General features: G+C 42.6%; 1 protein-coding gene across 7 annotated transcripts in view; it reads left to right on the plus strand.

Annotated features, from left to right (window-relative positions):
• The window catches only part of LOC139571083 (E3 ubiquitin-protein ligase MARCHF8-like), a 124,068-nt gene that overhangs the window by 81,715 nt on the left and 14,542 nt on the right, over positions 1-27,811 (plus strand). For 5 of the 7 annotated variants that reach the window (XM_071393615.1, XM_071393614.1, XM_071393616.1 and 2 more), the window contains one exon: positions 14,710-14,760. In XM_071393615.1, the coding sequence (XP_071249716.1) occupies positions 14,710-14,760 (51 nt within the window). Of the gene's footprint in view, positions 1-13,923; positions 14,133-14,709; positions 14,761-27,811 lie in introns of those variants that run through there. The other 2 variants (XM_071393611.1, XM_071393612.1) reach the window with 2 other exon arrangements.

Genomic DNA, 27,811 nt, shown 5'->3' on the forward strand with positions numbered 1-27,811 from the left:
CCATTGGAAAACCTCCCTAGTCTTTGTGGTTGAGTCTGAGTTTGAAATTCACTGTTTGACCGAGGGACCTTACAGATAATGGTATGTGTGGGGTACAGAGATGAGGTAGTCATTCAAAAATCAAAGACTAAAAATTGAACACTATTATTGAATATTATTATGTGACTTGTTAAGCACATTTTTACTCCTGAACTCATTTAGGCTTGCCATAACAAAGAGTTTGAATATTTATTGACTCAAAAAAAAGAAAACATAATTCCACTTTGACGTTATGGGGTATTGTGGGTAGGCCAGTGACAAAACATCGAAATGTAATCCATTCTAAATTCAGGCTGTAAACACAACAAAATGTGGAAAAAGTTCAAGGGTTGTGAATACTTTCTCAAGGCACTCTAGAAAGTACAGTGTTTTGTTAGTGTTTGTCATTAACAATCAAGGACTGTGCTCTGCTCTACTGTGATCTCTGCTGTTCTGAACTCGCCTTTGTGTGTGTGTGTGTGTGTGTGTGTGTGTGTGTGTGTGTGTGTGTGTGTGTGTGTGTGTGTGTGTGTGTGTGTGTGTGTGTGTGTGTGTGTGTGTGTGTGTGTGTGTGTGTGTGTGTGTGTGTGTGTGTGTGTGTGTGTGTGTGTGTGTGTGTGTGTGTGTGTGTGTGTGTGTGTGTGTGTGTGTTACATCACAGGAGAGCTGCGAGCCCAGCCAGTTAACACAGTTAATTATGGTGAACTGGACTGAAGTAATTATCTGTTCTTTCAAGCTCTGCTCTGCTTCCCAAATGGCACCCTATTCCCATAAGGCTCTGGTCTAAAATATTGGACTATAGGGCCTCCCGAGTGGCATAGCGGTCTAAGGCACCGCATCGCAGTGCTAGCTGCGTTACTACAGATCCTGGTTCTACAGATCTACTACAGATCCCCAGCGTTTTCCGAGTTAGTGGAGGGTTTGTCCGGCCGGAATGTCCTTGTCCCATCACGCTCTAGTGACTCCTGTGGCGGGCCGGGCGCAGTGCACGCTGACACGGTCGCTAGGTGTACGGTGTTACCTCCAAGACAATGGTGCGGCTGGCTTCCGGGTTAAGCAAGCATTGTGTCAAGAAGCAATGCTGCTTGGTGGAGTTGTGTTTTGGAGGACACATGGCTCTCGACCTTCGCCTCTCCCGAGTCCGTACGGGAGTTGCAGCGATGGGACAAGACTGTAACTACCAATTGGATATGACGAAATTGGGGAGAAAAGGGGGTAAAAGTAGCGCACTATAAAGGAAATAGGATGCTGTTTGGAATGCACCTCTGGACTCTAACATAAATAATGACTCAAGTGATTCAGAGGAGAGAAGAGCAAACCAACTTATACTTGTGAGGAAATACCTTGACTTCCAATTGACACCTGCGTCCTTATCTGGCTACCAAAACAAGTACTTTGACACACACTCACTTTTTGCTTCCTCCCTCATTTTCTCACCATGTCTCTTTTTCTTTCTCTCTGTCATTCAGACTCTCTCACTCTTTTGTTTGTCGTCTAATCTCTCTCTCGCTCCTCTCGCTCCTCTCTCTCTCTGTATCTCTCTCTCTCGGTCTTTGTCTGTTTCTTTCTCTCACATCCACAAACACACACACACACTCTCTCTCTCTGTTTCTCCCATCTTTCTCTCTCCATTCCTCCCTTCCAGTTCATTCAATGAGACAACCTCCTTTCCTCTAACTAGTGCCTTAGCAATTCCAGTAGCTTAGCACCATTCAGACAGCCCTTTATCATTGCTAACTATTAGAAATTGCTTATTCAGGGAGCAGACCAGCAGTGACAAATCAGTACATACTGGTCTCCCATTTCCTGTTCCTATTCTGACACACTGATGCAATTAGGAGAGGTTTTAGTAGGGATGGATGAGAAGCAGATATAGAGAGAGGAGGAGTAGGGGAAGGGAAGGGTGAGATGCAGATGAGAGGGTGGAGGAAGAGGAGGAGGAAAAGAGGGTAAGATTGGATGAGAGACAGAAAGAGAGGGGGAAGAAGATGACAAGCAGATGAGAGAGAGTGCAATTAGCAATCCTGATATTGTGAAGTATTTTTTTTCTCAGAAACACAAACACACACACAAGCACACACACACACACACACACACACACAGAGGCTGTTTCCTGTACCCCGCTGCAGGCCTACTTTAGGAGCTGTTTCTGTGGAAATGTGGTTTCAGTCAGACTTGCCTCCCTCAATGTACCAATCTTTCAGCATACACGTCTGTACTTAAACCAACGTCAGTTTGGCAGAAAGGAAAGGGCGGAGTTGGGCGCCGGAAAATCCGTCCAGAGCCCTGCCGTAAGCATTTCCTCAAGCTAGCTAGATGGAGCTCACGGAGGATATTTTCAATGAGTGTATTTTAAGTGAATACAGTAGTTTGCATGCACCATGACGTTAGCGTTACAACCACTGACTGGCTGTGGCTAACATTATCCTAGCTATCTGCGTCTGCATTGTGTGTCCACCTCTGTCATGTTTCCGAGGGGATTCTTTTTAAGCTCTGTCTACCCAAACACATGATTTGTTGGGCGATTTTTCTGTCTGAGGAGCGCCCTCCCTGAATTGGCCAAGAAAATCTGACATGATTCTCAGACCTAGTGCTGTTGTTCTAGGTCTGGGATTTCTGAGACTACAGAGATGTCTCTAGTTCTCTCTCACTCAAAAACAGTCTTTTTCCTCTCTCTCAGACCTACACTAGTTTACAAGCTAACTGTGAGACTGTGGTTTTGCTGAGCAAATGCTAATGATCGCTGCTGTCTCATGTAGTGTGTACTGTCGCTATAATTTTACTAACGGTCACAGATCTAGGATCAGCTTACCTTCTCCAAAATCCTAACCATAGCCATTAGTGAGAAACAAAAAACTGATCTTAGATCAGTGTCTTATGGGCAATGTCTATATCCCACTCCCATTGTCTCGTAGCCTTGTACTTCTCACTTTGGTCCTCAAACAGGGTCATCCCATGCCGGTTCTTACCAGAGCCATATATTTAGGATATGTGTGTATATTTAGGCTCTAAATAATACTAGGCAAAAATATAATCGCAACAGTTTCAAAGATTTTACTGAGTTACAGTTCATAGAAGGAAATCAGTCAATTGAAATAAATTAATTAGGCCCTAATCTATGGATTTCACACGACTGTGCTGGTGTGCAGCAATGGGTGGGCCTTGGAGGGCATAGACCCACTCACTTCGCAGCCAGGCCCACCCACTAGGGAGCCAAGCCCAGGCAATCAGAATTAGTTTTTCCCCACAAAAGGGCTTTCCTCCTCCCCCCTCAGATGGTCCCGCAGGTGAAGAAGCCGGATGTGGAGGTTCTGGGCTGGCTGTGGTTACGACGCCGAACTGCAGCCAGGTCAAGACCCTGGTTAGGACGACGAGTACTCAGATGAGTTTCCCTGAGACGGTTTCTAACAGTTTGTGCAGAAATTATTTGGTTGTACAAACCCACAGTTTCATCAGCTGTCTGGGTGGCTGGTCTCAGACGATCCCACAGGTGAAGAAGCTGGATATGGAGGTCCTGGGCTGGCATGGTTACAAGTGGTCTGTGGTTGTGAGGCAGGTTGGAAGTACTGCCAAATTCTTTAAAACGACATTGGAGGCAGCGTATGGTAGAGAAAATAACATTTAAATTATCTGGCAACAGCTCTGCTGGACATTACTACAGTCAGCATGCCATTTGCACACTCCATCAAAACTTGAGACATCTGTGGCATTGTGTTGTGTGACAAAACTGCACATTTTAAAAGAGGCCTTTTATTGTCCCCAACACAAGGTGCACTTGTGTAATGATCGTGCTGTTTAATCAGCTTCTTGATATGCCACACCTGTCAGGTGGATGGATTATCTTGGCAAAGGAGAAATGCTCACTAACAGGGATGCAAACAAATTTGTGCAAACATTTGAGAGAAATAAGCTTTTTGTGCGTATGGAATATTTCTGGGATTTTTTATTTCAGCTCATGAAACATGGGACCAACACTTTGCATGTTGCGTTTATATTTTTGTTCAGTGTATATGGCTCTGGTTACAACTGGAACTGGAGTCCTGTGTTGTGGTTGACAGCAACCGCTGGTGATTATTGTTACTGTGCATAGTTCACATTCTAACATTTCATCTGGTCCGCATCCTCTGTTCGCTGACCACTTCACAACCTATATCTGCATGTGTTCAGCCTTGCATCTTCCTTCCTAGAAGTCACCGTATGCTGACAGAGACAGGAAACCATACCTAGACAGTAGACACCGCACTCTTCCTGTGTGATCAGATTATTTCAGTGATATAGGATACACCCTATCCTGCCTCTGTTTGTGTGAGTTTGGGAAGATTTGGGGAATACAGTGAGGGGTCAATGACTGCACTCTATCTACATATAAACCCATACATATTTCATTAGTGGGAACAGGTGTGTAGTGCTAGGACAAAAACTAAAATGCGCACCCTTTTGGGTCCCCAAGGGAAAAACTGTCTGTGTGTTTGTGCGCTTGCGTGTGTGTGTGTGCGCGTGCTTGTGTTAGTTGTCTCCATATTCTTCGGAGTAGTCTGTTACAGATATGGCTCTGTATTTGGTATGGAGTGTAATCCTGTGTGTCTCTGTCTTTACAGGAATCAGAGATATTTTAGAGCGCTGTAAGGTTGAACTCTTGTCAGCTTGTCTTCTGTTTCTCTGCCATGCTGAGAAATACAGTATAGTGTGCTCGTCTCAGATACATATTCTGCACAATGATATTGTATACGCTCTTCAGTGATAGATATTCATACACAGGCAAAGCAGGTTGTGTGTGTCTACATGCATTAGTAAAGTATAGGACAGAATTGAGCAGAGGCACATGAGGGTTAACGAGATGGATTTGGAAGGATGGCTACCCGGGAGGACTAGCAACTGTGTAATCTCATGCCTTGTGTTTGTTCGTGTGTTTGTCCGTGTTTGTTCGTGTGTTTGAGGCCAAGCCTCCGTATGTGCTGCCAGTGAACCAGTAGTGAGAATCGTCTGAGATGAGGTGTTCACCAAGTCTCTGAAGTGCCTTCTCTCATGTCCTAAGAATATGATTCACTACCAGTAACTCAATATACCCAGTTGTGTATGTGTGCTGCCGAATATACACTGAGTATACCAAATATTAGGAACACCTTCCAAATATTGAGTTGCACCCCCCTTTTCCCTCAGAACAGCCTCAATTTGTTTGGACATGGACTCTACAAGGTTTCGAAGGCGTTCCACAGGGATTCTGGCCCATGTTGACTCCAATGCTTTCCACAGTTGTCAAGCTGGCTGGATACCCTTTGGGTGGTGGATCATTCTTGATACACACGGAAACTGTAGAAGCAGCGTTGCAGCAGCGTTGCAGTTCGTGACACAAACCGGTGCACCTGGTTTGTGTCACGAAAAGCACTTAAAGCACTTAAATATTTAGTCTTGCCCCTTCACCCTCTGAATGGCACACATACACAATCCATGTCTCAAGCTTTAAAAATCCTTCTTCAACCTGTCTCCTGCCTTCATCTACACTGATTGAAGTGGATTTAACAAGTGACATCATGTCATGGAAAGAGCATGTTTTGTATACTCAGTGTATATGACACACACAGTGCGGTCTGTGCTGGTCTGTATAACCTCCAGGTCATTGAGCTGTGGTTATTATATGTAAATGACATGTGTCCACCTCTATGGAGAGATCAATGGACAGGATTAGTCATTCACATCACACAGATTTCCCCATTATCCTCATCAACGTGTGTGTGTGTATATATGCCTGTGCTTTTTTTTGTGTGAGAGCGTGTGTTTGTCTGTCTGTGTGTGTGCTTGTGTGCAGACCATTAGTTCTGATGATTTAATTGTTTCCCCCCTTCCGTTCTCCTCATTTTCACTGACTCTGCTTGCTATCTCTACTATCTCTCTTTTCCCCACTTCCCCTCTCTCTCTTTATTTCCATCTCGCTCTCCCTCCGTCCCACTGTCTGTCTCTCTCTCTCTCTTTTTCCAACTCCTTCTCCCTCCCATTCTCTTTGTCCCTCTGTCTCTCACCCTCAGTTCTTCTCTAAACATTTTGGCATATGATCTGACAGTAGATGATTAAGAGTGACATCTCTGGCACCTTTCCTACAGAGAGAGAGAAGCTGCTTGTTTAAATAATTCATTACCCACATACCCAGGCTCCTTCTGATGCTGCTATAAAATCTAAATGTCTGTTGTAATGTTCTGTTAAATTAAACATGTCATTGATATGTCAGTTTTTATATGGGTTTTATAAAAATGTATGTTGCAATATTCCTGTCCTGAGTAGATGTGATGTTTCTGTTTAACAGAAAACCATTTTATAGGAGTTTCTATAGTCCCCGTGGACCTTCTCAGCCATTCTCTTTTAGTCTATCACCATGTAATCATCCCTCTCTTCAGTCCATGTAAATCTCGCCTCTCTTATGTACTCTCTGGGACAGTGAATGATGATGCTTTCACATATCCTGTCCATTGTGTATGTTGAGGGATGTGTGTGTGTGTGTGTGTGTGTGCGCAAGTGCGTCCTGGAATGTCATACTAGATGATTGTATTAAGCCAGCAAACAGGGGATGTCCTAAGGAAATGATGCGACATTCCCATTCAGTCCCTTTAAGGGTTTTGCCAATTTGCCAAGAAGTTATCCCACTGACATTCTGAGAACATTCTAGTAACATTAAAACATGACGTTAACCTCGAGACCATAAGAGGACGTTCAGTACAGGTCCCAGTTTTGTCTGGTTCCCTGTAAGTTCCCAGGATGTCACTGAGGCCCATGTCAGGACCTTTTTTAGGGTGTTCTCAAGACTTTAATTTTATTAGTTCTTAGGACGTTGCGTGATGGTCCCAAGGGAATGTTCTCTGGAGGACCTTTGTCTAGTTCCCTGTAGAACAGGCAACCATTAACATCGACAGGGCTGTAGTGGAGCGGGTCGAGAGTTTCAAGTTCCTTGGTGTCCACGTCACCAACAAACTATCATGGTCCAAACACACCAAGACAGTCGTGAAGAGGGCACGACAACACCTTTTCCCCCTCAGGAGACTGAAAAGATTTGGCATGGGTCCCCAGATTCTCAAAAAGGTCTACAGCTGCACCATCGAGAGCATCCTGACCGGTTGCATCACCGCCTGGTATGGCAACTGCTCGACTTCTGACCGCAAGGCGCTACAGAGAGTAGTGCGTATGGCCCAGTACATCACTGGGGCCAAGTTTCCTGCCATCCAAGACCTATATACTAGGCGGTGTCAGAGGAAAGCCCAAAAAATGGTCAAAGACTCCAGTCACCCAAGTCATAGATTGTTCTCTCTGCTACCGCACGGCAAGCAGTACCAGAGCACCAAGTCTAGGTCCAAGAGGCTTCTAAACAGCTTCTACCCACAAGCCATAAGACTGCTGAACAATTCATCAAATGGCCACCCAAACTATTTACATTGACACCCCCCCATTTGTTTTTACACTGCTGCTACTCGCTGTTTATTATCTTTGCATAGTCACTTTACCCATACCTATATGTACCTTGACTAACCAGTACCCCCGCACATTGACTCGTTACCGGTACCCCCTGTATATAGCCTCGTTATTGTTATTTTATTGTGTTACTTTTTATAATTTTTTACCTTTGTTAATTTGGTAAACATTTCATTAACTCTTCCTTGAACTGCATTGTTGGTTAAGGGCTTGTAAGTAAGCATTTCACGGTAAGGTTGTATTCTGTTGTATTCGGCGCATGTGACCAATAAAGTATGATTTGATATTTCTCACCATATGTCTGCTGCAGAGGGACAAGAGAGAGACATGAGAACTAGTTTTGATCAGTCATGAAAATAAAAGTGCTGAAAAGAAATTGGCTCCATATTTTAAAAGAAGTTGGAAAACAAGCAATGAAGGAAAACTAGCGCAGAAATTATATTGCGATATTGTCAAAACGATACGATATGTCTTCAAAAATAATATCCCTGATTGGTGAGCCACTCATCCAGTCACAGCTCTGTGCTTATAACAGCACAGTGCTTTTAACATAGTGTTTTCAACTTACATATTTGACATACTTGATTACATTGTGTATCTTTATTCATACAGTAATTATTATTTCACATCACCTGGGAGTTGAATTCACAACCTCTTTGATCTTCCTGCTGCACCACCATGTCTGTATCAATGACTGATTTCACCTGTATTCCTACACTTTGTACTTCAAAGTACATCTCAGCTATGTTAAAAATACACTGAAGAAAAACGATTATATTTATCATAGTGATTCAGGAATAACCTTAAAACAGAATAATCTGCTCCACCAACATTGGACAACTATACTGAAAACTCAAATTGCTGAAATAAGTAAAGGAAATCAATGAGAGAATAGTCAGATTAACTAATAACCAAAATAGCAGTGCAGATGGCACTCTTTTGCTAAGTGCCAAAACATTCAGGAGAAAGAGGAGCTCAAAGTTGACCCATTTTGCATACCGGGGGGTATGAGTTTGATATCATTTAAAAGCTTACAAACAGGGTTGTCAAACAAAAAAATTTACAAATTGACATTTAACCTTTTAAAGTAAATTATCAAAAAATGTCAACTCAGATTTTTTTTCATATTTGCATTTGTTGTAGTTTAGACCCTACTTTACATCATCTCTCATTTTGTGTTATGCCTGCCATCGGTTAAGACACAACATGCTCTTGAATACAGGTGGGTGTCATTTCAATCATAGGGACCTATCCCTTCAATTCAGACCACCGCAATTTAGCTGGTACACCATTGAAATTGAATTGAAATGTTACCTTCAATTACAACCACAAAGATGGCCACCGCTCCACCCACCGTCAGATGTCAACTTAAATGGTCATGTCTATTCTATTATCTACATTTCTATGATTTCAATAGGTTTCCTATGGAGGATTGACAGTATAATTTAAAACAACATATATTCCCATTCAAGTCAGCATTCTCTGATGTGATTTCAATTATATTTATATTTTAGTACATTTATCAGCCAAAATCTGACACCCACCCTCAATACCTCTGATTGTGTAAAATAGGGTCTACACTACAACATATGCAAATTTGGGGGGGGAAATGTAGTTTAAGGTAAAAAAAAAAAATAATAATGTAAAAATGTAAAAGCATTTTTTTCAAGAAATTATAAAACTGTTTGACAACCCTGTTTGTAAGCTTTAAATGATATCAATCTCAAACATTTATCTTTTCCAGTGATAAAGGGTGTCTCATAGTATGGTGGGGTATGCAAAATAGGTAAACTTTCAAAAAGTGATTCAATTCAAATGGATTTAAATTTTTTCCTATTTAGTATATAACCCAGAGATACAATATTAAATATCGGTTTGATTCGGTAACCTATTGTATGTAAGCAGCTAGCCCAGACAGATTTCCGCCAACGCATGAGCTCCTAAGAAAATCTAAAACATGTTCTGCTACTTGAGACTTTAATTAAAGGGTAATTTATTTAAGTTGTGCATAGCTGAGTTAGTTAGTAATTTGGTGCTAACTAGCATTAGTACATCACTGGGGCCAAGCTTCCTGCCATCCAGGACCTCTATACCAGGCAGTGTCAGAGGAAGGCCCTGAAAATTGTCAAAGACTCCAGCCACCCTAGTCATAGACTGTTCTCTCTGCTACCACAAGGCAAGCGGTACCGGAGCGCCAAGTCTAGTTCTAAGAGGCTTCTGAACAGCTTCTACCCCCAAGCCATAAGACTCCTGAACATCTAGTCAAATGGCTACCCAGACTATTCACATTGCCCCCCTCCCCTCTCCACACCACTGTCATCTATGCATAGTCACTTTAATTAACTCTACCTACATGTACATACTACCTCAACTAACCGGTGCCCCCGCACATTGACTCTGTACCGGAACCCCCCTGTTATTTTTTATCAGTATCTTTAATTACTTGTTACTTTTATCTCTTATTCTTATCCATATTTTTTTTAACTGCACTGTCGGTTAGGGGCTCGTAAGTAAGCATTTCACTGTAATACCTGTTGTATTCGGCGCATGTGACTAATACAATTTGATTTGATTAGCTTCCGGAGGCTAATAGACTAGCTGATGTCACGTTGTTTTGAATCTGTGGGTGGGGACGTTGTAGTAGGCTGGTTGTACTGTAGGCTATATGCAGAAATACATGACGGGTCAGAAATAGAAATACACTTAATAGAACTGATATCCACATTATATATCTATGGTTATGAGGTAACTGTCTGGTACAGGGAAAGAAGATGATATAGTTGATATAGTTCTACTTTTAAGAAATTAAAACTTCTGACAAACTCTGATTTGGAGATGAGGGGAACTTATGAAGATTAGAATTCCTCAACATTACTCTGTTCCAGTGGTGGGCCGTCAGGGCCTGCAAGCCCTTCTCTGCTGGCCTAAACATCATCAGAATATAATTTTTTTTTAAATATATTTTCCCACAAATATGTATTAAATTATTCCCCAGAGTAAGAGTTATACTCTTCATTTCATAGCTTTCCTCTTGGTTGCACTGCTTCCAGCCCCAGGTTGAGATTTGGAGGGCTGGTCTTTATGTTAGATCTTTTATCCAATCATATTCAGCCATCATGTGTTGCCAGGGGTCTAAAATCTGCCCTCAGGCCTTCAGAATCAACAGTGCGGGCGCTTGTAGCTTATAGTGAATGGAAATGAAAATTTTGTGTCAACCAATCAGCTTTAGAGTTGGCTATTGTACGCCTGCTGGCTGGCTCCAGTGTTACACAGGAGCCAGCTAGCAGGCGTAGTGCGTGCACGTCTTTTGATTGGATTACCAATATTGAGAGGCAGGTCCTATGGGCAGGTCTATGCAGATCTAGGAAACTGAATTTGATAAACGAATTAATTCGCGTTCTACTAAGCTGTTTTTTCAACCCACAATGGCGGAAGGAGGAGAAGATATCGATTTGGTCGAGGATATAATTATAACGCCATTCTCAAGACGAACTTTTCAAGAAAAGTTAGACATTGTAAGGAGAGGTCGCCTGACGCCACAAAGCCTGTCACAGGCGAGAAAGGGGTTCGTTCGCTCGCCACTTTCAAAGTTTCAACTACGAGCGCTGTCAATGGCTCACAGGCTCCGAGAAGCACTGCAAACTGTACTGCTGGGAATGCCTATTATTTGCAAGTGATCGATTTGGTGTTTGGAGCCACACTGGCTTTGCAAACTTGAGTTGTCTGTTAAACACTGTTTACCCAAAAATGTCAATTTGTCAATTTCAAGGTGACGCAACGCCTGGTTATACTGCGTTTCTGTCTAAATGTATAGTGTCTAGAGCCATGGCATCATAATGATGGTAATAAGAGGTGGATTAATTCGGGTGGGACTGTGTAGTACCTCACTGAAGGCCTAGGCCCCAGGCCCACGGCACGCCACTGCTCTGTTCTGATAAGATGGAACATTGTGAAAGTCTTCAGGGTTCAGACAGAGGCAAGGGACAGCCCACACAGAGGCCCTGAAGCTCTTAGCCCCTGAACAGAGACTTAAAGCCTCGGAGCCGTGAACCACCAAGACAAAATGTCTCCTCTCCTCTGTCATATCCTCCTGAGCCTCCCTTTACCTCCCTCACACATGCCTGGATCATCACAGCCAGGAGTTGTTACCCAGTCCACAGAGAGACAGAGGGAGAGAGAAAGAACTGAGAGAGAAGAGGGAGGGAGAAGAGAGCGAGACAGAGATGTTTGAAACTTGAGTTTCTCTCACAGAATAATGGATGACTCACGAGACTTAGTCCTTTTATAGACCACTGATACTGTGTGTGTGTGTGTGTGTGTGTGTGTGTGTGTGTGTGTGTGTGTGTGTGTGTGTGTGTGTGTGTGTGTGTGTGTGTGTGTGTGTGTGTGTGTGTGTGTGTGTGTGTGTGTGTGTGTGTGTGTGTGTGTGTGTGTGTGTGTGTGTGTGTGTGTGTGTGTGTGTGTGTGTGTGTGTGTGGGGGAGGGAGGGAGGGAGGGAGGGAGGGAGGGAGGGAGGGAGGGAGGGAGGGAGGGAGGGAAGAACAGAGGAAAAGGCAGAGAAGGACAAAGAAAGGTAGACATAAACAGAGAAAGTCGATTAGTTCCTTGCAAGAACGAAATGTCTGGAGTGTTCAGCACTTTGCTCTTCCCTCCTCATCTATCCATCCATCCATCTCTCCTCATCGCCTCTTCCTATTCTGCCCTATTAAATTGGAGGGTCGGCTGTGTATTAGTGGCCTTGTTATTTTCCCTCAGCAGTGGCTCTCATAGCAACCTTGAGTTCCTCATCATTACTACATCTTAGACTAGCGAAGGAACAGAGGACAAAAAATAAGATTATTATCACTCTCTTTCTCTCTATATATATTTCCTTCTTAATCTCATTGTCTATATTTCTCTCTTTCGATCATCCCTTTTCTTGTTATCTTACTCACTCTTGTTCTCCTCTTATCTTCCTTTTATCTGTTTGTTTCTCAGTATAAGTATGGTACTGTATGTTATGTTCTGTATAATCATGTACTGTACACTGATTATACAGAACAGTAGGAACACCTGCTCTTTCCATGACAGACTGACCAGGTGAATCCAGGTGAAAGCTATGATCCCTTATTGATGTCAATTGTTAAATCCACTTCAATCAGTGTAGAGGTGAGGAGAGAGGTTAAAAAATTATTTTCAAGCCTTGAGACAATTGAGACATGGATTGTGTATGTGTGCCATTGAGAGGGTGAATGGGCAAGACAGAAAATGTAAGTCCCTTTGAACGGGGTATGGTAGTAGGTGCCAGGTTTGTGTCAAGAACTGCAACGCTGCTGGGTTTTTCACACTCAACAGTTTCCCGTGTGTATAATGAATGGTCCACCACCCAAAGAGGGGGGGGGGGGGGGGCGGCAACTCAATATTAGGATGGTGTTCCTAATGTTTGGTATACTCAGTGTACTGTATATCTCTGTCTAGAATTCAGATGGCTTCAGTCCATCATAAAGCATATAAGTTTGCGACGCTGTGTACTCTTCATAAAGATAATGAGTGAAAAGAACCAAAGAGAACACATGTCACATGAGCCAGCCATTATGACCACACACAGATAGATAAACACACAGGCTTAAGACGTGCGTGCGTGTGTGCGTGCGTGTGCGTGTGTTCAATGAGACGACTCTCAAACCCAGTGAGACTGGTGACATATTTGACTGAGAGAGCCGGCGAGAGAGAACATAAATGCTGCTTCAGTTCCTTACTGGGACGAAAGACCTTCCTCTCTAATCTGAGCGTGGAGAGTGTTCAGCACTTCCCTGCTCTCATCTATCTATCAGTCTCTCCTCCTCTCCTCGTTGTATCCTAATCATCCTGCACTATTAAATTGGAGGGAAGGCTCTGTATTAGTGGCCTTGTTATTTCCCCTCCGCAGCGGCTCTCATGGCAACCATGAGTTCCTCATCATTACTCCATTACTCGAGGAAACAGAGGACAATTTTTTTTTATGTTCCCCCTATTATCGCTCTCCCTTTCTCTCTTTCTTTCTTTCCTTCTCTATCTCATTGTCTCTTTTTTTCACTTCCTATCGTCTCTTCTCACTCTCTCTCTTCTTATCTCCTTGTATCTGTCTGTTGCTCTGTTTCTCAGTACGATACTGTATGTTTAAGTTGCTCTTCATAAAGAACCTGTGTCACATGAGCCAACCATTATGGACACACACAGATGAATAAACACAGGTTCTCAGATGCATGTGCTGTGTGTGGATTCATCAGGGTCTGTTTATCAGAAGTGAGTGTGCATGCGTGTGTTGTATGCTTATCTGCTATTTGACAGCAGATCATTCACAGCCCCTGCCTCCCTCAGAGATAAGTAATAGTGTGATGCTGGCACACCACCAGTTCACAGTTCAGTCGTTAATCATACTGTGTGTGTGTGTTGTATACATGTTTGTGGGTGGATGCTTTTTTGTGGGGGAGTTGTGTGTGTGTGTGTTGTTGCTTGCTTATGTATCTTTAGGCTGAAGTTCGGCCAATGACAGACATACATGGAGAGAGAGAGAGGTTGGGATGGAAGGGAGAGAATGGAGACTTAACACAGACCTCTCACTAGCATCACCATGGCAACTATGGAAGACGAGACACAAGGGAAGGGATCGAGTAATTAGAAGAAAAAAGTGGATGCTGGTGCGTGTCAGTCTGTTTCTTCAGCATGAAACAAGTTAATCAACTAGTTTTCATCGTCTTCCGAAAATCTTCTGACTATTCCACTGAACTTGTTGTGAAAGCATCAGTATGGTAATGTATAGACAGAGAGAGCGAGAGCAAGAGAGACGTAGTGTGCGTGCGTAAGTGTGTTTTGTGTCCATAACCAAACAGCTGGTAAGTGTGCAGTGCTGTAAAGATGTAATAATCATTACCAGCCATACCAGTTATCATGTGTAATCACTGCAAAAGTTATAACAGATTCTCCTTGTTGTCTCTTATGTTTCTAACACAGTTCAAGATAGAAGGTATTTTACATTTACATTTTAGTCATTTAGCAGACACTCTCATCCCGAGCGACTTACTGGAGCAATTAGGGTTAAGTGCCTTGCTCAAGGACAGAGTTTTCACCTAGTCAGCGCGGGAATTCAAACCAGCGACCTTTCGGTTATTGGCCAAGTCAAACGTTGATATGACTTACAGTATCTGCTGCTACAGTGGTTGGTGTTTCAAAATGACTAAATGTGTCTAATATTGTCTTTCTGTTCCTCTTTTTCAGAATGAGAAGCACCTGGGTCATTCTGCCAGCAGGTCCAGCAATATTTCCAAGGTAAGGACAGAGATGGAACATACAGGATGAATGGTATATGACAGACCTGTACCTACCAGAGGGCAACCGAGAGAGAAAGATAAAAAAAATATTTTGACGAGAGAGGGATAGAAAGAGAGCGAGAGAGAAAGATAGAAAAGTGAGAATAACACAGAGGGTGATGGACAGAATGGGGACATCCTGTAGAGAAAGAGAGTCAGGCCTAGACTTCTAGGGGGTCCTAACCTGCCAGTCACTTCCACAGTCAGAGGTACAGCTCTCTGATCAGTTCTTATTGAGAGAGACGTCTCCAAACACACAGGCTGCGTTTCAAACTCATAAAAGACGCACCCTCCTCCACTTACCCTCGCCTTATGCCCTTGGGAGAATCCCCGCGGCCATCTTTGTCGTCGGGCCAAATGATTAGCCAAGCAAGGGAAGTTGGCAACGAAAGCCCATCAGCCCTCGTTTTTGATCGAGTTTGCGAATGTACAATTATGTTCACTCCGGGGCCTGAAACGCCCCATAATTCAATTTGCGATGATTGTACATCTGCTAAGAAAAGTTTGCCAAAACTTAAAACCAGCATTAATATGGAGAAGTCAACATACAAGTGTAAGTAAAAACAAATGTAAATAAGTTAGAAACTGTGCTCTATGCACATGACGGCTCAAACAGTTATCATAAAAGTAATGATGTTTTTGTTTGGTTAGCTTTTGGAAATGTTCGCTTGCGCACAACTTTCCCTGACATCACACTTATACATTGTAATTTTCGATTTACCTCATGTATTAGGATGGCTAACACTCGATGTCTGCGGATGCGTTGTCTTCTAGCCAAGATATGAAATGCAATCATATCGCATGTAAGGCACACAACAGTTCCATGCTGACTGAAAACACAACTTTGATGAACGAGTGACAAATTTCCGGGCTAGAGCGGCCCATTTAAAATGAATTCATTCTTCCCTCGCCCTGCAAGTGTCAACTCGTCAGACATCATTTTTTTCATTTTTTAACTAGGCAAGTCAGTTAAGAACAAATTCTTATTTTCATTGACGGCCTAGGAACAGTGGGTTAATTGCCTTGTTCAGGAGCAGAACGACAGATTTGTACCTTGTCAGCTCGGGGATTCGAACTTGCAACCTTTCGGTTACTAGTCCAATGCTTTAACCACTAGGCTACCTGCCGCTCCGTCATGATGCATCATCAGAATTGTCCACTTCATTTGAGGGCTGAGGGGAGCGGGTGTGTATTTTAAGTGTTTGGAATGCAGCCACAGTCTCACCACCTCCGTCCCAACTGACACTCAATTAAACATCAGGGCTGCAACTCAATAGTATACAGTGGCTTCCTCTCCTTGTCTCTTCGTTACTCACCTGCACTGATCTAAAAAAACACATTGATTTCATATGGAAGTGTTACACTGATTGTTCCTTATATTGGAACAATACTAGTCCCCATACCTCACTCGATCTACCCTCCGTATCTCTCTTTCTCTCTCCACTATCCCTCTCCCCCGCTCCCTTCTCTCTGCCGGGACAGATTGGTTGTGTTCTCCTGAGCAGCCTGTGAGCCTCTTAGTGGGATAAAGCCTTTACATCTGCTAATAGTCAGGGTCACTTCGTCGCCGTGGCAATGCTCCGTTGGCCATGTTTGAGCCGGGTGGCATGAGTAGGCAGGATGTAATGCCACCCTGGTAACAAGAAAGGAGATCATTATCTTAATGAGCTCCGCCCCCCCAAAAAGGAAAATAATAATACCCAGTGTGCGTTGCAATTGTTAATTGTTACATTTTGCTCATTTAGCAGACACTTATCCAGAGCAACTTATTCAGTGCATTCAACTAAGGTACAAAGTAAAAGGGTTTTATTTTGGTACTGAGAATGTTGTTGTCGTTAAGACATGTACGTGCAAATGCACAGTGCTGTGAAAAGATTGTTCAGCTTTTTTGTACTGAATGTTATCAGATCTTCAACCAAAACCTAATAGTAGATAAAGGGAACCTGAGTTTTCAACAACAACAAAAAGTATACTTATTTTATTTATTTAGTTAACAAAGTTATGCAACACCCAATTCCCCTGTGTAAAAAAGTTATTGCCCCCTTACACTCAATAACTGGTTGTGCCACCTTTAGCTGCAATGACTGCAACCAAATGCTTTGGAAGTGTTGGCCCACTCTTGCATGCAGAACTTCTTTAACTCTGTAATTTGTGGGTTTTCAAGCATGAACTGTTCGTTTCAAGTCCTGCCACAACATCTCAATTGGGATTAGGTCTGGACTTTGACTGGGCCATTTCAAAACTTAAAATGTGTTGCTTTTTAGCCACTTTCATGTAGCTTGATTGTGTGTTTTGGATCATTGTCTTGCTGCATGACCCAGCTGTGCTTCAGCTCGCAGACAGATGGCCTGACATTCTCCTGTAGAATTCTCTGATACAGAGCAGAATTCATGGTTCCTTCTATTAAGGCAAGTTGTCCTGCTCCTGAGGCAGCAAAGCATCCCCAAACCATCACACTACCACCACCATGCTTGACTGTTGGTGTAAGGTTCTTACTGTGGAATGCAGTGTTTTGTTTTCGCCAGGCATAATGGGACCAATGTCATCCAAAAAGTTGACTCAATTTTGCCAAAAAGCACCTGGATGATCATCAAGACTCTTGGAAGAATGTTCTATGGACAGATGATTCAAAAGTTTAACTTTTTGGATGACATTGGTCCCATTTATGCCTGGCGAAAACCGTTTTGCAAAAATAAAAAGCTGAAATGTCCTGAGTCAGTAAGTATTCAACCCCTTTTATTGCAAGTCTAAATAAATCCAGGAGTAAAAATTGGCTTAAGTCACATAATAAGTTCATAATAAACTCACTGTGACGTGTGCAGTAATAGTGTTTAACATGATTTTTTGAATGACTACCTTATCTCTGTACCTCACTCATACAATTATCTGTAAGCTCCCTCAGTCGAGCAGTGTATTTCAAACACACATTCAACCACAAAGACCAGTGATATTTTCTAATGCCTCACAAAGGGCACCTATTGGTAGATGGGTAATAAAAAATAAAATCTGACATTGAATATCCCTTTGAGCATGGTGAAGTTATTAATTGCACTTTGGATGGTAAATAAATAGGCCGAGTCACTACAAAGAAAGGCATCCTTTCTAACTCAGTTGCTGGAGGAAGGAAACCGCTCAGGGATTTCACCATGAGTCCAACAGTTGCAGAGTTCAATGGCTGTGATAGGAGAAAAACTGAGGATGTGTCAACGACATTGTAGTTACTCCGCAATACTAACTTAATTGATAAGAGTGCAAAGAAGGAAGCCTGTACTGAATACAAGTATTCCAAAACATGCATCCTGTTTGCAATAAGGCACTAAAGTAAAACTGCAAAAGATGTGGCAAAGAAATCAACTTTAAGTCCTGAATACAAAGCATTATGTTTGGAGCAAATCCAACACAACGCATCACTGAGTAACACTCTTCATATTTTCAAGTATGGTGGTGGCTGCATCATGTTATGGTTATTCTTGTCTTCGGCAAAGACTATGGAGTTTTTTATCATAAAAATAAACACAGGCAAAATCCTAGAGGAAAACCTGGTTCAGTCTGCTTTCTAGCATATACTGGGTGACAAATTGACCTTTCAGCAGGACAATAACCTAAAACACAAGGCCAAATATTCACTGGAGTTGCTTACCAAGACGACATTGAATGTTTCTGAGTGGCCTAGTATCAGTTGTGACTTAAATCGGCTTGAAAATCTATGGGAAGACTTGAAAATGGTCGTTTAGCAATGATTTACAACAAACTTGAGAGAGCTTAAAGAATTTTAAAAATAATAATGTGCAAATATTATACAATCCAGGTGTGAAAATCTCTTAGACTCACAGCTGTAATTGCTGCTAAAGGTGATTCTAACATGTATTGACTATGAGAGTTGAATACTCATGTAATCAAGCTATATTAGTGTTTTATAAAAATAAAAATAATTATTATTTTTCCACTTTGGCATTACGGAGTATTTTGTGTAGATCGTTGACAAAAAATTGACACTCAAATCAATTTTAACCCCACTTTGTAACACAATAAAATTTGGAAAAAGTCGAGGGGTGTGAATACCTTCTGAAGGCACTGTATATGCACTGTGCACAATAGCCTTGGGACAAGGTTATATCCAGGCAGACACTTTTAGTCACACAATGGCGCGTGTTTGACTGAGCACTCAGGCGTGTTTATGAACATGTGTCATGCGTGAGGCAGGCAGCTCTTAGTATTCAGTGTGTGTGTGTGTGTGTGTGTGTGTGTGTGTGTGTGTGTGTGTGTGTGTGTGTGTGTGTGTGTGTGTGTGTGTGTGTGTGTGTGTGTGTGCGCGCAGCAACATCAGTATGGCAAACAGCATCTTATCATACCAGAGTAGTTTACTGGGGAGTCAGAGACCATATGAGTTAGTCAGAGAAGAGGGGCTATTTTCTACATTCATACAGGAGTAATAAAGGCCTAGTGCACAAATTTGGTGGGGAAATGTTTTGGATTTATCAGGGGCTGCAGCACCCCTACTTCCCGTGGCTATGGTTTGCAGGAGTTTGCTACTGTTTAGGCCTACATCACTGTTTCTCGTTCTCTCTCCAATGCTGACAGCTGACCATTGCTTTGGAGCGCACTGCACTTTGCTGTTTGTAGCGACAGTATACTATTTATTTTGCACTGCCATGCAACTGCATAAACATTTTAATTATAATGGACTTTCTATTGACCTTACATGTTCCTATGTGGCTGAATAGTCCTCTTGTACATTCAGTTTTACCTCAGTTCCTTCACCTTGGTTAGACTATGAGGAAGTGACCGAATACTATTTGATTTGTACTGCTATACAGTTGCCACAGTCTTGCCGACATAACCCAGATATAGGCCATCTCCGTCTTGTAGATTTCCTCACTCTTTTTATGTAACCTTTTTTTAACTAGGCAAGTCAGTTAAGAACCAATTCTTATTTTACAATGATGGCCTACCCCGGCCAAACCCTAACTCGGGACAATTTTGCGCCGCCCTATGGCACTCTCAGTCACGGCTGGTTGTGATACAGCCTGGAATCAAACCAGGGTCTGTAGTGACGCCTCTAGCACTGAGATGCAGTGCCTTAGACCGCAGCGCCACTCGGGAGCCCCATATTGGCAGTAGAATACGTTTTTTAAAATTAGAATCTGGTCTCAGTAGCACACAGTGCCTACTTCTAGTTGTTGGATTGAGTCTGCCTCATCTTGGTCTCTCCAAGCCCGAGTTATTTGCTTTGGTCTTTGGCCTCAGTAAGACTCATATCATCATTTTGTTCACTGAGGTGAAATACCTAAAGGGAAATTAAATTTAAAGAACAAGGAAATGTTGGCTGTGCAAACAGAGAAGAGCAGAGAGTTGGATAGAGATGTGTTTGAGGTATGAGGAGAATGACAGGAATGGTAAATTATGTGTACATTCTGACACACATTAACAGGCTCTGTTAGAACTTGCCAATGCCACGACTGTGGGTTCATTTCTGAAAAATGTATGCATACATTGTACTTTAAGTCACTTTGGATAGAAGCTTTTTAGTTTTCTGTTTGTTTCATCACCCGCTTCATACAGACGTTCTGGTGATAATGGATAGATAAGTAAAAAGTATATTGCATAAATGTTAGTAAAATGTATAGCCGATTATCATTAATGCCTGTTCCATTCAGATCTGAGGTTGTAGTCATACAGATTGGCAGACACAATGATTGGATTGACCTTTTATAGAATCAAATCAAATCAAAGTTTATTTGTCACGTGCGCCGAATACAACAGCTGTAGACCTTACAGTGAAACGCTTACTTACAGGCTCTAACCAATAGTGCAAAAAAGGTATTAGGTGAACAATAAGTAAGTAAAGAAATAAAACAACAGTAAAAAGACAGGCTATATACAGTAGAGAGGCTATAGAAGTAGCGAGTCTACATACAGACACCGGTTAGTCAGGCTGATTAAGGTAGTATGTACATGTAGATATGGTTAAAGTGACTATGCATATATGATGAACAGAGAGTAGCAGTAGCATAAAAGAGGGGTTGGAGGGTGGTGGGTGGCAGGACACAATGCAGATAGCCCGGTTAGCCAATGTGCGGGAGCATTGGTTGGTCGGCCCAATTGAGGTAGTATGTACATGAATGTATAGTTAAAGTGACTATGCATATATGATAAACAGAGAGTAGCAGCAGCGTAAAAAGAGGGGTTGGGGGGCACACAATGCAAATAGTCCGGGTAACCATTTGATTACCTGTTCAGGAGTCTTATGGCTTGGGGGTAAAAACTGTTGAGAAGCCTTTTTGTCCTAGACTTGGCACTCCGGTACCGCTTGCCATGCGGTAGTAGAGAGAACAGTCTATGACTGGGGTGGCTGGGGTCTTTGACAATTTTTAGGGCATTCCTCTGACACCGCCTGGTGCAGAGGTCCTGGGTGGCAGGCAGCTTAGCCACAGTGATGTACTGGGCCATACGAACTACCCTCTGTAGTACCTTGCAGTCGGAGGCCAAGCAATTGCCGTACCAGGCAGTGATGCAACTAGTCAGGATGCTCTCGATGTTGCAGCTGTAGAACCTTTTGAGGATCTCAGGACCCATGCCAAATATTTTTAGTTTCCTGAGGGGGAATAGGCTTTGTTGTGCCCTCTTCACAACTGTCTTGGTGTGTTTGGACCATTCTAGTTTGTTGTTTATGTGGACACCAAGGAACTTGAAGCTTTCAACCTGCTCCACTACAGCCCCGTCGATGAGAATGGGGGCGTGCTTGGTCTTCCTTTTTCTGTAGTCCACAATCATCTCCTTAGTCTTGGTTACGTTGAGGGATAGGTTGTTATTCTGGCACCACCCGGCCAGGTCTCTGACCTGCTCCCTATAGGCTGTCTCGTCGTTGTCGGTGATCAGGCCTACCACTGTTGTGTCGTCTGCAAACTTAATGATGGTGTTGGAGTCGTGCCTGGCCATGCAGTCGTGGGTGAACAGGGAGTACAGGAGGGGACTGAGCACGCACCCCTGAGGGGCTCCAGTGTTGAGGATCAGCGTGGCAGATGTGTTGCTACCTACCCTCACCACCTGGGGGTGGACCATCAGGAAGTCCAGGATCCAGTTGCAGAGGGAGGTGTTTAGTCCCAGGATCCTTAGCTTAGTGATGAGCTTTGATGGTACTATGGTGTTGAACGCTGAGCTGTAGTCAAAGAATAGCATTCTCACATACGTGTTCCTTTTGTCCAGGTGGGAAAGGGCAGTGTGGAGTGCAATAGAGATTGCATCATCTGTGGATCTGTTTGGGCGGTATGCAAATTGGAGTGGGTCTAGGGTTTCTGGGATAATGGGGTTGATGTAAGCCATTACCAACCTTTCAAAGCACTTCATGGGTACGGACGTGAGTGCTACTGGTCTTTAGTCATTTAGGCAGGTTGCCTTTGTGTTCTTGGGCACAGGTACTATGGTGGTCTGCTTGAAACATGTTGGTATTACAGACTCAATCAGGGACATGTTGAAAATGTCAGTGAAGACACCTGCCAGTTGGTCAGCACATGCCCGGAGCACACTTCCTGGTAATCCTTCTGGCCCCGCAGCCTTGTCTATGTTGACCTGTTTAAAGGTCTTACTCATGTCGGCTACGGAGAGCGTGATCACACAGTCATCCGGAACAGCTGATGCTCTCATGCATGCCTCCGTGTTGTTTGCCTCGAAGCGAGCATAGAAGTGATTTCGCTCGTCTGGTAGGCTCTGAGGTTTGTAGTTTTTGAACTCACCCCTATCGAATACACAGTGGGATATGGGTTATTTTTCACTTCCTAAGGCTTCCACTAGATGTCAACCGTCTTTAGAACGTGGTTTCAGGCTGCTCATGTGAAGGGGGGCCGGATGGGAGCTGTTTTACTAAGGGGTCTGCCTACAGCCTCGTTCTCAGTCATGCGCTTTCACTTGAGAGGTTACTCTCGTTCCAGTGCAATTCTACAGACAATGGAATTCTCCGGTTGGAACAGTATTGAACTTATATGATAAAAACATCCTAAAGATTGATTCTATACTTAGTTTGACAAGTTTCTTCGACCTGTAATATAACTTTTTGAAGGTTTTGTCCGAATGGACCAGATCGCGCTTTTGGATTGTTTACCAAACGCCCTAACAAAAGAAGCTATTGGACATAAATGGACATAAATGATGGACATTATCAAACAAAACAAACATTTATTGTGGAACTGCGATTCCTGGGAGTGCATTCTAATGAAGATCATCAAAGGTAAGTGAATATTTACAGTGGGGCAAAAGTATTTAGTCAGCCACCAATTGTGCACGTTCTCCCACTTAAAAAGATGAGAGAGGCCTGTAATTTTCATCATAGGTACACTTCAACTATGACAGACAAAATGAGAAAAAAAATCCAGAAAATCACATTGTAGGATTTTTAATGAATTTATTTGCAAATTATGGTGGAAAATAAGTATTTGGTCACCTACAAACAAGCAAGATTTCTGGCTCTCACAGACCTGTAACTTCTTCTTTAAGAGGCTCCTCTGTCCTCCACTCGTGAAGATTTATAATGCTTTTTATGAGTTTTGTTGACTGCACAATTTGGCGGGCAACTGTATGGCTTGCTTTTGTGGCTGAACGCTGTTTTCAGATTATTGAATATTGTGTTTTGCCGTAAAGCTTTTTGAAATCTGACACAGCGGTTGCATTAAGAACAAGTGTAAACGTCAACGTCAAGTAAACGGCAAAGTTTATGATGAGTATTTCTGTTATTTGACGTGGCTCTCTGCAATTTCTCCTGATATTTTGGAGGCATTTCTGTACATGGCGCCAATGTAAACTGAGGTTTTTGGATATAAATATGAACTTAATCGAACAAGACATATATGTATTGTGTAACATGAAGTCCTATGAGTGTCACCTGATGAAGATCATCAAAGGTTAGTGATTAATTTTATCTCTATTTGTGCTTTTTGTGACTCCTCTCTTTGGCGGGAAAAATGGCTGTGTTTATCTGTGACTTGGTGGTGACCTAACATAATCGTTTGTGGATCTTTCGCTGTAGAGCATTTTTGAAATCAGACACTGTGGCTGGATTAACGAGAATTTTATCTTTAAAATGGTGCCTAATACTTGTATGTTTGAGAAATTTGATTTATGAGATTTCTGTTGTTTTGTATTTGGCACCCTGCAATTTTATTGGCTGTTGGCGAGGGGTTCCGCCCAGTCCTAGACAGGTTAAAGGTCTTACTCACATCGGCTACGGAGAGAGTCATAACACAGTTGCCCGGAACAGCTGGTGCTCTCATGCATGCTTCAGTGTTGCTTGCCTCGAAGCGAGCATAAATGGCTACTACCATTGAGTATAAGGCTACACCAAGGTTATAGACAAAAGGATTTCTGATCCCATTTGTTACTACCACACCAGTGCTGCTAATGAGTGTTTTAATGAGGTATAGAGCTTATTCACGCCATGACCATGATCGTTTGAAATCCAGGCTCGCGTGGCAGTTTTGAAGTACTTCATTGAGTCTATGGAAAATGTTTTAACACTTTCTCTCGTCACTGGGAAGCTCGCGGCTGGATTTCTCTTTGTAGTCTGTAATAGTTTTCAAGCCCTGCCACATCCAACAAGTGTCAGAGCCGGTGTAGTAGGATTCAATCTTAGTCCTCTATTGACGCTTTACCTGTTTGATGGTTCATCTGAGGGCATAGCAGGATTTCTTATAGTTCTAGCGGTAGTTCTAGCCGTTAGCTCGTGCGGATGTTGCCTGTAATCCATGGCTTCTGGTTGGGATATGTACGTACGGTCACTGTGGGGACGACGTCGTCAATGCACTTATTGATGAAGCCAGTGACTGAGGTAGTATACTCCTCAATGCCATTAGATGAATCCCGGAACATATTCCAGTCTGTGCTAGCAAAACAGTCCTGTAGCGTAGCATCCGCATCATCTGACCACGTCCGTATTGAGTGAGTCACTGGTACTTCCTGCTTTAGTTTTTTCAGTGATTGTATGCAGGAATCAGAAGGATTGGTCAGATTTGCCAAATGGAGGGTGAGGGAGAGATTTGTATGCATCTCTGTGTGTGGAGCAAAGGTGGTCTAGAGTTTTTCCTCTGGTTGCACACTTGACATGCTGGTAGAAATGAGGTAAAACGGATTTAAGTTTGCCTGCATTAAAGTCCCCGGCCACTTGGAGCACCACTTCTGGATGAGCATTTTCTTGTTTGCTTATGGCCTTACACAGCTCGTTGAGTGGGATCTTAGTGCCAGCATCGGTTCGTGGTGGTAAATAGACGACTACCAATAACATAGATATTGTGGTCTACAGCTTATCATGAGGTATTCTACCTCAGGCGAGCAATACTTCAAGACTTCTTTAATATTAGACATCGCGCACCAGCAGTTATTGACAAATAGACACACATCCCCATCCCCTCATCTTACTAGACATAGCTGCTATGTCCTGCCGAAACACGGAGATGCCAGCCAGCTCTATATTATCCTTATCGTTGTTTAGCCGGTGAAACATAACATATTACAGTTTTTAATGTCCCGTTGGTAGGATAGTCTTAATCATAGATCATCCAGTTTGTTTTCCAATGATTGCACGTTGGCCAATAATACGGAGGGTAGCGGTGGTTTACCTACTCGTCGGGGATTTAATGGGGATTTGGGCCTTGTCTCGACAAAGCAGTATATCCTTCGCGTCAGACTCATTAAATTTTTTAAAAATTGTCCAGTTCGAGGTGTGTAATTGCTGTGCTGATGTCCAGACTCTCTTTTTGGTCATATGAGATGGTAGCAGCAACATTATGTGCAAAATTAGTTACAAACAATGAGAGAAAAAACTAACAAAATAGCACAGTTGGTTAGGAACCCGTAAAACGTCAGCCATCCTCTCGGTGCCATTATAGCCAGTATATCTGAGAATTATATAGTTAACACAGTACCTTCCTCATTTTCCCAGTCTTGCTGATGTGTAATAACACACTATGTAAATGTTCTACTTCCACAGTTAAATATTGTCTCGTCTTATTGATTTTAAAGACAGTTCCTCTGTTTTGATCATCACACCCCTACATGCGGTTATTTTTCTTCGTGTGTGTGTGTGTGTGTGTGTGTGTGTGTGTGTGTGTGTGTGTGTGTGTGTGTGTGTGTGTGTGTGTGTGTGTGTGTGTGTGTGTGTGTGTGTGTGTGTGTGTGTGTGTGTGTGTGTGTGTGTGTGTGTGTGTGTGTGTGTGCGCAAGATGGCAAGACAATCAGACAACAAAGTGAGAGAGAGAGTTACGCTGAGTCCCCTAAGCAAGCTGGTCCTGGGGCTTTGTTCACAAACAGACCCCACAATGCCCCAGGACAGCAACACAATTAGACTCAACCAAATCATGAGAAAACAAAAAGAGAATTACCTGACTCATTTGAAAGAAATAACAAAAAAACTGTGCAAACTAGAATGCTCCTTGGCCCTAAACAGAGAGTACGCAGTGGCAGAATACCTGACCACTGTGACTGTCCCAAACTTAAGGAATGCTTTGACTATGTACAGACTCACTTCACTTGCCTTGCTATTGAGAAAGGCCGCCGTAGGCACACCTGGCTCACAAGAGAGGACAGGCTATGTGCACACTGCCCACAGAATGAGGTGGAAACTGAGGTGCACTTCCTGACCTCTTGCCAAATATATGACCATATTAGAGACACATATTTCCCTCAGGTTACACAGATCCACAAAGAATTTGAAAACAAACCCAATTTTGATAAACTCCCATATCTACTGTGTGCCATCACAGCAGCAAGATTTGTGACCTGTTGCCACAAGAAAGGGCAACCACTGAAGAACAAACACCATTGTAAATACAACCCATATTTATGTGTATTTATTTTCCCTTTTGGACTTTCACTATTTGCACATTGCTACAACACTGTATATAGACATAATATGACATTTGAAATGTCTTTATTCTTTTGGAACTGTGAGTGTAATGTTTACTGTTCATTTCACTTTGTTCATTATCCACTTCACTTGCTTTGGCAAGTAAAGCCCTTGAATTGACAGGCAGAGAGAGAAGGTGAAGGCAGAGTTGAATTCATTGAATAATTTATTGATCTCATCCAACCCCTGAGCTATAAATTGCCCTTTAGTTACAGATGTAGTCAATAGGTAATTAGTGGGTAGTAGAGGCTAATGCACACAGTGCCTGTAGCCTGGGAGGCTTCTGATTTTATTTATTTATTAAATGTAACCTTTTTTTAACTAGGCAAGTCAGTTAAGAACAAATTCTTATTTACAATGACCGGGGATTTTTACCTTGTCAGCTCTGGGATTCGATCCAGCAACCTTTCGGTTACTGGCCCGACGCTCTAACCACTAGCCTACACCAGATGTACCGGGACATAATATTACAACACACCTCTACTACCACTGAGTATAAGGCTACACCAAGGTTATAGACAAAAGGATTTCTGATCCCATTTGTTACTACCACACCAGTGCTGCTAATGAGTGTTTTAATGAGGTATAGAGCTTATTCACGCCATGACCATGATCGTTTGAAATCCAGGCTCGCGTGGCAGTTTTGAAGTACTTCATTGAGTCTATGGAAAATGTTTTAACACTTTCACGTTCAACCTTTAAAATAACAGATAATTAATAAACCGACCAACTGAAAATACGAGTATCTGCAGAAGTAGTTAAGTTTTGAAACTGGTTTTCCAGTTGTTGTTTTTTTCAAATGTTTTGCCGTTTGAAATAATTCCGTCAGATGCCAGCTAGTGGTAATGTAATGTGAACTAACAGCTAGCTGTACTGTGTATATTTGTATGAGTTTGGTCGACACTCTTGACAGCTCTGAATCCCTTTTATCTCCTGGACTCTGTCAGTGTGGTCGTTGTTTTTATCACGCTGTGCGTCAGTACATGTTTATGATGCATTCTGTGGAAGTGTAGTAAAATGGACTGGATGAAGTTCTACATAAGCTATTTGCTTGTTCTCTAACGTTGGAGATATTTCCTTTGGCAGTCTCAGAAAATACCCTTGCTAGCTAGCTAACGGC

This window comes from Salvelinus alpinus, chromosome 3 (assembly GCF_045679555.1).
Source record: "Salvelinus alpinus chromosome 3, SLU_Salpinus.1, whole genome shotgun sequence".
Classification (NCBI taxonomy): domain Eukaryota; kingdom Metazoa; phylum Chordata; class Actinopteri; order Salmoniformes; family Salmonidae; genus Salvelinus; species Salvelinus alpinus.